The sequence below is a fragment of the Salmo salar genome, chromosome ssa14, assembly GCF_905237065.1.
Source record: "Salmo salar chromosome ssa14, Ssal_v3.1, whole genome shotgun sequence".
Lineage (NCBI taxonomy): Eukaryota > Metazoa > Chordata > Actinopteri > Salmoniformes > Salmonidae > Salmo > Salmo salar.
In genome coordinates this window covers 64,171,377-64,183,480 of record NC_059455.1, presented here as the reverse complement: position 1 = coordinate 64,183,480, position 12,104 = coordinate 64,171,377, and the positions used below count along the sequence as shown (strand labels likewise).

The window sequence follows — 12,104 nt, the reverse complement described above, 5'->3', positions numbered from 1 at the left end:
GACAACAGGAGGAGTCAGTCAGGCATAAACAATCAATTAACAATTCCAGTCTGATCTGCTAGATTACCAATATTGCCCGTCCTCTGGGGCCCAGCAGCTTGCTTTTATCTCTTAATGGGGAACACAAGTATCTCTGCAGCAGTTAAATGGAAAAGAAAACCATATTTAATTTGTTTTTCTCTTCTTGTTGATTATTACCACATGGTCTTTGTTTCGTCTCGTGGCGCTAGACAGATGGCGGTTAGATAGACTGTTGTTGCAGCCGACATTCTGCTCCTCCAGTAGAAGTTCTGAGTTAGGAAGGGAAATATGGAAGAGGAACAGGTCATATGGCTGTGGTTTCTCTCTCCTCTCTCTCACTCCTGTTTCCCCCTCTCCCTCCCACACACAGCATGTCAGGTCCTATGCCTGACACGGTGCAGATCAACGCCAACAAGCTGATCGTGCGGAAGGTGGACGAGGCTGTGAACACCACCTTCGTCTGCGAGGTGAAGAACCGGCTGGGAGTGAGCAAGCACCAGGTCACCACAGCGGTCATCGGTGAGTCAAACCCACTGAGCATGGGACAGCTGCCTCCCTACTCCTACTTAATGATACATACACACAATGATACAATCCCACCCACGAGCATATGTGCAACACAGACAAACATTTGTGGACACACACACACACACACACACACACACACACATACACTGGGATCAGGGCTAAACTCCTGCAGGCTGGTCTTTTCCATCATTTACACTGTCAGAGATGAACGTTCACTCACAGTTTACTCTGTCATCTGCTGGGCAGGTAACTGGGTGACGGTTTGGCTTGTAGGGGTTCTGAGAAGGGTTATTTTATTCATGCGGGGAAATCAGTTGGTGTGAGCCAGTTTGCCGAGTATTCTTTTCTCCCCCCCAACATCCTCAGTGTAGGTCTTTCCCCCCCTACAATTAAGAGTCCGCTCTTCCTCTGCATGTGCTTTCAACAGATCTTTCCTCTTTTTGAAATGGATGTATTCGGAGATATGCTGCGGCGTCTCCTCTCTCTGCGCCCATGCGTTCACACATTGATCCAATTAACACGGAGCAGCCTTCCGTTGGCGAGCCTTGACTTTGTTACATTGTGGATTCTGCCTGGTCAAAATGGGTGCCGACTTTTTAGATCGGTGGAACCGGCGCAGTTAGAGCTTGTCCTCGCCAAAGACAACGCGAAAGCTACATTTAGAATCCGTGGGAATCCTTTTAGAGATTCTGAATTGTCTCCCTTTGAGAACAAAGGTGCTTTGTAGGCGCCACACTGCTGAAACGTGTGGGAGGTGGGGAAGAAGTAAGGCTCTGGTGCTCTAGCTGGCAGCGTTGCCTTGTGACTACGGTATCAGGGCTGGCTGGCACTCCCACCAGCCCCACATCTTTGTAAGTATCGGAGAAAACAACCTGGTCCAACCTCCATTGACTTTGCCCTTGGCTTTGAACAGTGTTTCATCCTGTGACAGTGGGAGTTTTGTGTGCAGGAACACATTTGAAACAAAGCAACTTTGAAATGAAACCACTTTGTAGCACAAACCAAATCAGTTACCTTTTTTATTTTCACTCGTGAATCCTGTTAAAAGCTCTCTTTGTTCCCTTTAACTTCTGATGGAAGCGCTGAGCTATTTATCTGTGGGCGGGGGGCTTTTATAACACCCCTTTAAGGTTGGGTTTGTAACGAGGGTGGAGGGCACAAAGTAGGAGATGAAGTCCCTTCTCGCCGTTTTAAAAGAGGAGCTCTCGGTCACGTGACCCACGTCACGTCCTCCGAGTGAACGCAAGAACCGAGTTCTGCTGACGATGGGGGAAAAAGCACCACTCTCTCGCTCGACACTTGCACAGCGGGCACGTGCCAGAGATGGCGCGTTAGTGTCGACAAGGCGCCAGCTGGATCTGTCCGTGTAGGGGGGGAGAGGCAGAACGGGGGGAAAACAATAACAGAAAAGTCCCATAGAACGCTGAGATGACTCCTGCTAAACCTTCAATGGCCTGGCAGGGTGTCGTGACCTCTCTTCTCTCCAAGTCCCCCCCCCCTCCCCCTAGTGGGTGGTCCAGCTGGCTCGGTTGTTGTCACTGTTCACTGTAACACTTCTGAAGGGATCAGAAGAACACACACACACCACTTCCTCAGGCAAGCCATCCGCTGGACCCGCACACAAGCCTCCGCAGGGACAGAATAATAAACCAATCTAGACCGAGGATATCCTGGCACTGAAATGTCTGCTGACATAAACCCGGGGCTAGTATTTCCGTTGACGTCCTCCTCGGGGCTGGACTGGCTGGAGGCCACTGGATGTTCCTCTTTTTGATAAATGGTCATATCTAGATTAATCCATCTCCATTGAGCAGATTTTGTTTCCCTCCTCAGTTGTGGCCATGTTAAGGGGGTGCAGTGAGAATTGCCTGACCGTGAGGTTTCATCTCTGTGAGGGAGATGAGGAGAGAGGCAGGCACATGGCCACGGTGGCTTATCAGAGGCTGCCTCGTGGCGCCCAGAGAGAGGCTAAGTCTGCCCCCATGGAGAACCTGGCGGGAAGGTGCAAATAAACAAGTTGGAGAATATCTACCATGAACATCTGCCCATTTGCAGAGCTAGTCCAATGTGACCCAGTAACCTTGCCTGAAGATGCGTGTTACAAAGAACTAACCCCAAATAACTAGCAAAATGTACAAACCTTGGACATCAGCCCTCCAGCTGACTGGGTTATCTTGCAGAGCTTAAAGGGATAGTGTGATTTCTTTTTTTTTCTTCTTTTTTTCTTTTTTCTTTTGCGATTCGAGGAAAAGCCCTTTGGGTAGGTTCAGAGTCAGATGAACTCATGGATGCCATTTTTATGTCTCTGCGAGCAGTTTGAAGGAAGTTGAAGGTAGTTTAGCTAACTAGCACAATGACTAGAAGTCTACTGGAACAGCTAGCATGCTCATCAAGATCATATGACTCTGGGTAAGTAGAAAAAGGGCTTCGTCGCCAAAATGTTGCACTATCCCTTTTAAGCTCTGCAAGTTAACCCAGTCAGGTGGAGTGCTGATGTCCAAGGTTGGTCAATTTTAAAAATGTATATAAAAATATATATTTTACCTCCTTGCCAAAACACAATGAATGATTGAATGAAGCCTGAGGCGTATCTGACTAAGAATCTGAGTATATATTTCCTAAATATTTCTGATGGCGATGTGTGTGGTTCAGTGCATTACTTACTAGTCAGGAAGACTTTGCTTGACTTTCATTCAAATGTCAACAACCACCCTGTGCTTCCTTCTGAACTGGGGCCACGTTCTCAATCAGGTCCTCCACCAACCCTGCCTCCAGTAGCAACCTGACTTTCTCAGGAGAGACCCCCTCCCCAATTCCGCTCTGCCTCAGCCGTTTGACGTCGAAGGACGGCCGAACGATACGCCTGCTTTGGCATTCCCGTGCCAGGCGTCTAAAGACCCAAGAAAAGGGCAATGATTACCTTGCCTGTGAGCGGCCGCATTTCAATTTGAATGATAAAGTCTAATCCCGAACGCTTTGCCGTTGCCTTAACCGCTCACACGCTGCCGTTTTGTGCCTTTGTCATCTTCCTCATTTTTCCTGGGTTATAAATGCAACTGCCCTGACCCAGCACAAACAAGCTCCCCTATCTGCATAGCCTCAGGCTGGAGGAGCGCAGCTCTGTAATCCTCCAGGGTCATGAAGCTACCTTTCAATTAGCCAGAGGGTTAGCTCTATGGCACAGCAGATGACTATCTGGCTCAATAATCCCCCATCATTAATCAATGGGAAGCCAATGGAAGACCGAGTGCCCTAAATCCTTCAGGACTAGTACTGGGGATTGCTTTTCCCCCTCTACCCCAGCTTTGGGGCCTCCTCACTCTGTTCTGAAAGAATGAAGTTGAAACCACACACTTCTTCCTTCCTTCCTTCCTTCCTTCCTTCCTTCCTTCCTTCCTTCCTTCCTTCCTTCCTTCCTTCCTTCCTTTCGCTGTCTCGCTCTCTCTCGCTCTTCAGCTTCCCCCCCATGAATGACTCACGGAAACACAGAATACCTCATTTTGAGGCAGATTGCTACATTGCTATTAACTGTGTCGGTTTGTTGATCTCTATCAACAGCCGAGGTCTGGATTCAATCATCGCAGCAGATTTGTCCAACTTAAAATTGGTCTCAAAATAAATGTGCCTGTGTATAGTGCAGTCTTAGCACAGTAGTCACAGAGCTGATTGAGAATCAGTCCTTTATCTAAAAATAGAGACATTCATGTTATGAATTTGAGTCTTAAGACAAGCAGATGCTAAACGTGTATATTATGTATGCGCTGTAGAATTGGTGTCTAAATAAGCCTGGTGGAGGGCTCCCGAGTGGCGCAGCAGTCTAAGGCACTGCATCTCAGTGCTAGAGGCGTCACTCCAGACACCCTGGTTCGAAATCCAGGCTGTATCACAACCGGCCGTGATTGGGGGTCCCATAGGGCGGCGCACAATTGGCCCAGCGTCGTCCGGTTTTGGCCGGTGTAGGCCTAGTTAAATAAATGTTAAAAAATCAAAAAAAGCTTGAAGCTAAACCGATCAGATGTGTTTAGACGGAAACCCCATAATATTTGACGGACGGCTGAAGGGTTAATATTATCCAGTATGCGGCGTATACACATTAACAGGGTGTTTAGCCTTTGCAGCGTGTTTACATCTAGCCACATACCACCAGACACGGTGAGAATCAATACCGATCCAAATTCACCCATCTCTGCTTACAGCATCTCTTTGTTTTTCCGATGCAGTCATTTATTTTCAGTAACTCCTAGCAGAGGCTCATTTCCTCCAGGCTGACGTTGTGGTGGTGTGTCTGAGTGGGAGGGGCCCTCTCGGAGCTACACTAGTTTACCCCTCCCTGTTTGTGTGTATCGACACATCCTAAAAGCAGCCAGCAAGTCCACTTAAGAGTACTTGCCAACTGGGTGAATACAGTGTTACTGCTGCATAGAGACTGCAGCTGGGAAGAAGGTGTGGTGAATGAGGAAGCAGAGTGACTAAGGGGGGGATGTCACCGAGGGGGGGGAATACCTCCTAGCGTTCCTCACCTCTGTAGGGGGGCGAGGGAGCAGCTCAATTAAATTCAGAGAAGAGACAGCTGTGTGTGTGGTGTGAGAAAGAGAATTAAAGAGACAGCACTGTGTGTGTGTGTGTGTGTGTGTGTGTGTGTGTGTGTGTGTGTGTGTGTGTGTGTGTGTGTGTGTGTGTGTGTGAGAGAGGCAGAGACGTGTGTGTGTGAGTGAGAGAGAGAATTAAAGAGACAACACAGTGTGTGTGTGAGCGAGGCAGAGACGTGTGTGAGTGAGAGAGAGAATTAAAGCGACAACGTGTGTGTGTGTGTGAGAGAGAATGTACTTCTGAAAGGACATGTAAAGGTTCCAGGTGAAACGAGGGTGAAGTAGTAGCTGTTATTCAGTAAGGCATCTTTTCTCTGCTTTAGTTTCAGCACATCTGCCTGGCGTTCTCAGAAATAAATCATTTAGAAACTCAATATCCGAAGAGCGAGACGGGGGATTAAATTGGCTGTGGACTAAAATGGAGGAGTAAAAAATAAATGTTGTGTGTGCGAGACTTTGTGTCCTCTCTCGTATGGCTGAAAAGAAAGCGAGGGAATTGGAGTGATTGAGGAAATGCCTGGCTCGCTTCCGAGTAGTCTCCTTGAATGTGAAATGATTGAGATTGTCATGGAAACACAGGAGACTTTCAGGGAAAGGGAGAAGCTGGGGTTGATGGGACAGGAGATTTGAGGTGAATGTGCATGCAGAGGTTGAGAAGGCGCTCTGAACCCCCCCCCATTGACAGAGATCACACTGGCAGCAGAACTCGGTACATTCACACTCCACACATTATCTGGAGGGATTTTAATAGACGAGCGTTAAGTGCACCAAGAGTGTGTCAACCGTAGGTTTTTATTGGATATTTACAGTTCTATACATATGGGTACTTTACCTGTACTGTACGGCAAGAACCTGAAATCCCACTCATCATTATTTTCCACATCATCCCACATCCATGTTATTTTCCCTGCCTCTTTCCTGTTCGGAGAATCTCTTTCCTGTTTGCCAATTTGTGATTCTCCGAAACAGGAAAAGATTGTTCAGGTATCTGCCGTTGTGCTCCTCTTCCCCTAATCTCTCTGACGTGACAGTAATGTAGGCCGTGATATAAGCTCGACGTGATCATTTTGACCCCTTTCCGGTTGATTTAGTCCTGACTCCCAACTACCCCTGTCCTATTTCTCCCTGTGCCGTGGCTTTGACGTTTTCGTCTCCCCATACCCAGAATTAGATATAGACATCAAGGCCTCACGTCTCCTAAGCCCTCTGTCTTGGCAGGGCATTCCAAGCTGCCCTGTATGAGGTCGGAGTTTGGAATGGATCAAACTGCAGGTGGGCTTCAGCCTCTTATAGCGTCATGTGGCTCTGTTGAGTTGAGTTCCTCCATTGGACTGGTTCCTGGTTTACAGTGGGGGAGCGCTCATAGCCTGGGGTTAAACTAACTGACCCATTTGGTGCTGGGGGGAGCAGCAGCAGTATGTTGATGTATTTCATAATGCATGACCACAGTGCTAGTCATTACCACTTCTGTAGTCCCCTTTCACTTCCTTATCTCTGTCCCTGTCCCTCTCTCTCTCGTCTCTGCGTTGTTGTGCCCGATGTACGCCTCGGTCAAAATCTCAGACCCGGGATTCGTCACATCGTGGGTCACACAATGTGTTCCTCATTTTTGTTTCTCTACCGAAACAAGAGTGGACCGGCTCAAACTTTGGCTCACACCAACCGTACTAGGACCGTAGAAATGGGCAACGGGGGGCTGCAAAAAAACTGCAACTAAAGGGGAGGAATCAATTCCAGTCAAATCGCTACAACACTGATCGAGACACCACCACCACCTCACTGACCGCATCTCACCAGGAGAGCACCAGAACAACAGTACTACTCCTACGGAAAGAGGCCCATTAAAAACCAACCAACCCCCCTCCCTTTCCTCCCCCCATTTCTTTCTCTCCCTCTACCTTTTGCTCCCCTCCTCCCCCCTCTGCAGAGGCCATAGTGGACCCGTCCAACGCGGGCGTGGTGGCGGGGGCTATCATCGGCAGCCTGCTGGCCCTGCTGCTGGTCAGCGTGCTGGTTGCCGTCCTGGTGACCCGCAGTCGCCGGCAACGGCGCGGCTACCCTGGCAACGGAGAGCCAGGCGCCTACGGGAACAAAGCCCGCCTCTTCGGCGGAGCTGGCAACAAGAATGGAGGCACTGGGCCCAACATCAACGGGCCCATCTATACCTACCGCGAGAGTGACCCCGGCGCGCTGGCGAAGGTCAACGACTTCCACGGCCCGCCAGGCTCCACCCCCACCGCCCACGACATCCTGCTGAGCAGCGAAATGGATGAGGCGGAGCGCAGGAAGTTCGACGCACTCGACGACAGCCTGGAGGAGGAAGAGGAGCGCTACGACAGCTTCAGCGTGGGCATGGCGCCAGCCTACCACATCCACCGGCGCGACGATGAGATGGGAGGGGTCAGCATTTACCTGGATGACGACATGGAGTCACAGCGGGATGGGTCGGTCATCTCCCGGACTGCCATCTACGTCTAGAGAGGGGCGGTCAACCAACAGGGTCCAGGAGGGAGAGCTGAGGACAGGGAGGAGAGTCCACCACCAACCTCCAACCACCTCTCTGGAATGATACCAACAACCACCCTTCCCCTGCATACTATAGAGACATGCTTCGCTTATGATTATTTTCTATTAAAAGAAATCACTACAGAAACAAAACAAGGAGTTGAAACTGATCTGTAACTGATGGACAAGCAGAATGATGACTTGAGGGCGCTGCTGAATGACTAGACGTCTCGAAGTCAGTCAGTCAGTCAGTCTACCCCAAAAATTAAACGATGTATCTCCTCTTCAATGCTGCTTACTGCTCCATTTCATTTCAGCTTAGCAAGTGAAACGTGAAGAATGACCGCGCGACTGCATTAGTAGCCAGCTAATCCACAGGACTGCAAACATCGTAAAGGCTTTTTCTTGGTAAGGAAACGTACCATTCAATGTCACCTTCATGGTAAAACTTTAGACGCATTCATAGACGGTCACACCTAGTTCTATAACCACTGCTACTGCTTCAAGATGTCCTCCAGTGAACCGCGGTGTAGAGGGCAAGGAACAAAGCTGTAACTTGCTTAATGTGCATCAATCACAGGCATTCATACACAGTGTTATGTAATGGTCTTTGTATTATCAAGATGTTTGGGCCTTAAGGCCTTGTTGAAGCACATTTGGTTTTACTGACTATTAGGCAGAGGTTCGTCCCACCAACTTAGTTTCCAACTTCATTTTCATGCACTTTTCCTTCTTTCTAATGGCTTTGTGATTATTTTCTTTTACATTTGGGAGGCCGGCGACATGGTAGACCAAGCTGGGGGTGGGGTTTGAACGAGAGAAGTGGAGCGACCAGATCCGTTTGGGTTTTTTTCCACCTGAATGTTGGTGGAATGTCACTGCTAAGCAGGGGTCAGCGGGTCAGCTGGCACTGTCCGAGGTGTGCTAGCCTACCATGCTTAGGGTCCAAAACCAGCTTGTCTAGTTTGCCTAGGGACAGATAACAGACCCACTGACAGATGGACAGGCACACCCATCTCTAACTGGGCCTCCTGCTCTGCCTGTCAGTTTGACCAATTAAAAGGGAGCACACTCCATTTCCCCGGCAAGTCGATCAATGCGCCGTCTTTTTAATGGCAAAGAGATGTTTCGCCGCCGACGCTCGAGGATCAGAGGCAGAGGCGGAATATTTCCCTCTCTGTTTTTACCAGAACAAGCTGTTCCTACCCCGCATGTTTAATTCAGGAGTGGAAGAAGCATAAAAGTGTTGCGCGTTATCTTGTGCGGCGGGATAGAGGGATAGAGAGAGAGGCTGATTTCCGGCTGTTATTGAGTACTTGTGCGATTTAATCCAGTTAAACCAAGCTGCACGTAAGGCTGAAATTACGAAATTTTGCTCCCGAATACAGTAGGAATTATGAGGTGGTATGAGGTAGACCGTCTATGATCAATTATCTACTTAGACTTAAATAATATTTCTTCTTTTTTAGCAGGGCGGAATACTTAGTAGAGTTTATTTTTATTTTTTTACTGTATCTCTCTCTAATCTCTTCTGGCCTTCTAAGGGGGCAGTAACACATTAAATGTGACTGTGTGTGGGGGTATTTCTGACCATGTGCGATGCCCATTAGTTCTAAGCCTGGCCGGCATATGTGTTTTCGACTCCTGAGTGGACCGAATTTGACTCTCTGCCAGACCTGGAACGAGGGTAAGGAGCTAACCCCACCCGCAGTATGTTCCACTGTCGGATTAGCGGCGTACACTTTAAAGCAGCGGCCGCGCGTGGGTGTGCTGACGAGTGTGTCAATTGTGCAAGGGTGTGTGTAGCGCGATTGAACACATTTGTGTCGGCGAGTGGATTTTGAGTTTGTGTGTGTGTATCCCACACGCTGATTCACCGCGTAATAGCCCAATATTATGCAGGAGTTGTTTTGCATAATTTCATACATATGGATTGCTAAACCTATCATGATTTTATCTCGGAGTCATTCATCACTCATTTCATGCACAGTAACCTCACTGATGAAGGGGTTGGGGCACGGTGATAGGAAACTGCTTAGCACGAGGACCAGCATGGACATGAATATTTCACTGGCGGAGCTGGAGTGACTCTAAGGGCCTTTGGAGTGGTCTCCTGTGCCACCCCTGACAGATGAAAACTTGATTGGGTATTGGTATCCGGGCCGCTGCTCTGAAAATATTGTGTTCGACTCCTCCTCCTTTGCCTTTTATCACAGATTCATATCACATTATCAGATCATCACCACTGTGTCCAAATGAACGGTTTGTTTTCCTTATGTTTTGTGCGAATGGATATAAGCATTTTTTTAAATGAAGAAAAATTACAGTCTTGTGTGAAGTGTTGGTTGTGTATTTCTTGATGTAAAATATCCATTTAATGAAGTAAGTGTGTATTTATCTTCGAGACTTCCTATAACAAATGTTATTTAGAAGTGCTGTGTAGATTATGGTAAATCGGTCCATTATCACAGACTACTATTATGGGAATTGGTTGGAAAATAACCAATGACTAGGGTCATTTTGTACTGTAATTACATGTGTGTCAAGGCATGCATGTATCTTGTAGCCTACTGGTACATAGAGGTACATTATATTATCGAGGGCCTTGAACTCCAAGCTGTTCTCACCATCTTCTCCACACAAACACACACACACTCTCTCTCTCTCTTTCTCTCTCTCTTTCTCTCTTTCTCTCTTCCTTCCACAGGTAAACTCACACGAGAGCATATAATCACCCTCTCTCAGAAGATCTGTTTCACCCATAGAATGCGCGCGCACACACACACACACACACACACACACACACACAAATATCTTTCCCCGACCTGACACACAACTTGAGTGCAATGCCTCCCATTGTTCCTCGTTGGGCTCCATCATCATTGTCCATCTCTACAGAGGCTTAAAACCTTTAATTCCCCATTTCCCTGTTTTTAAGAAGTAAACCCAGCACCAATTTCACATGGAATAAAAAACAAAGTTCCTGGAATGCAATTACTCTCCCTGTCTAAGGGCAGTGGAGGTGGTCATTTTAAAAAGCCTAATGGGTCAGACAGCCTACAATTCATGTCCGACTAATGTCAAGACAACCAAACAAAGCCTTAAATTCACCATTCCACCACGTGCAGTATTCCCTGTGTCCCTCGTGTAAATAGTATAAATAAATCGAACATAACGAGCAACATGCATGACTAATTGATGTGGTCATGTTAGCCCAGTTGCTGGCATAATAAGAAATTCATTTTTTTCGGCGAAATTCTACAGTGGGGTATGTTATTATTATTGTTTTTTTTCTTCTTGTGCACAATATAGACAGGATTATGACCTGGAGAATATGACTAATATTAAAATGCTCCTATATTCTCAGATGTTTGTCTCTCTCTCTCACTACAAGCTGCTAGTATAACGATGTTCTCTGTATCACCATCTGACATTGTGGGTGTTTCGTTCCAGTTTGTTCACATTATTTTAGTATTCTGGTGTTATTAAAGTATGATGGATTTGTAAATATGATTTTGAGTCTTGTGTGTGACATTCAGACAGCGTAGTGGTCCGTCTGTGAATTTGATTGTGTATGTAACATGTATATCGACAATGTTTTGCTTTAGCCCTTGCGGTTATTAGGGCTGCCTCGATATAGAACTGAAACGATTCGCATTATTACACCAGTGGCGGTTCCTCAGAGAAAGAAGGGATCGACCATCCTCAGTGAATTTCAGAAAAAGAAAATGGTGAAACAAAGTTTATCCTTTTTAGATTAAACTAAATATATTCACGTCACCAAATAATTTATTAAAACACAGTTTTGCAATGAAGGTCTACAGTAGCCTCAACAGCACTCTGTAGAGTAGCACCATGGTGTAGCCAGAGGACAGCTAGCTTCCGTCCTCCTCTGGGTACATTGACCTCAATACAAAACCTAGGAGGCTCATGGTTTTCACCTCCTTCCATAGACTTACGCAGTAATTATGACGACTTCCGGAGGACGTCCTCCAACTGATCAGACCTCTTGCTGCATGAACTGGCATGTTGTCCACCCAATCAAAGGATCAGAGAATGAATCTAGTACTGAAAGCTACAGCTAGCTAGCACTGCAGTGCATTACATGTGGTGAGTAGTCGACTCAGAGAGAAAGACTAGTTGAACAGTTTTGAACAAGAGAGGAAGAGGGAGCTAGCTATATTTCATAGTATATATTTTCACTTTCACTTACTTAGCCTACTCAAACACCCGGCTCTAACAGAGAGGGAGGCTTTGTTAGCTAGCTGGCTATGGCTGTTCGACACTGGAACTCTTCCAAGTAAAGGTAAGCTTTTGGCTTTATTCATTTATAGCCACCGGGGCCTGCCGGTGTAACTGCTAAACTGATTGCTGCTGACCACACTGTTCTGCATGATTGTAGCGGGTTTACTAACGCCTTTAGTTCTAGTAGCTATGCCTATGTTGACTATATCCTGACAA

At 47.2% G+C, this 12,104-nt stretch overlaps 1 protein-coding gene across 3 annotated transcripts in view; it reads left to right on the top strand.

Annotated features, from left to right (window-relative positions):
• The window catches only part of LOC106569973 (poliovirus receptor), a 73,604-nt gene that overhangs the window by 27,154 nt on the left and 34,346 nt on the right, over window positions 1-12,104 (top strand). The window contains exons 6-7 of one of the 3 annotated variants that reach the window (XR_001320595.2): window positions 392-540; window positions 7,066-8,051. Coding sequence is in view for 2 of the 3 variants with exons in the window: in XM_014141769.2 (XP_013997244.1) it covers window positions 392-540; window positions 7,066-7,616 (700 nt within the window). In the remaining variant the exon portion in view is untranslated. Of the gene's footprint in view, window positions 1-391; window positions 541-7,065; window positions 11,157-12,104 lie in introns of those variants that run through there. The other 2 variants (XM_014141769.2, XM_014141770.2) reach the window with 2 other exon arrangements.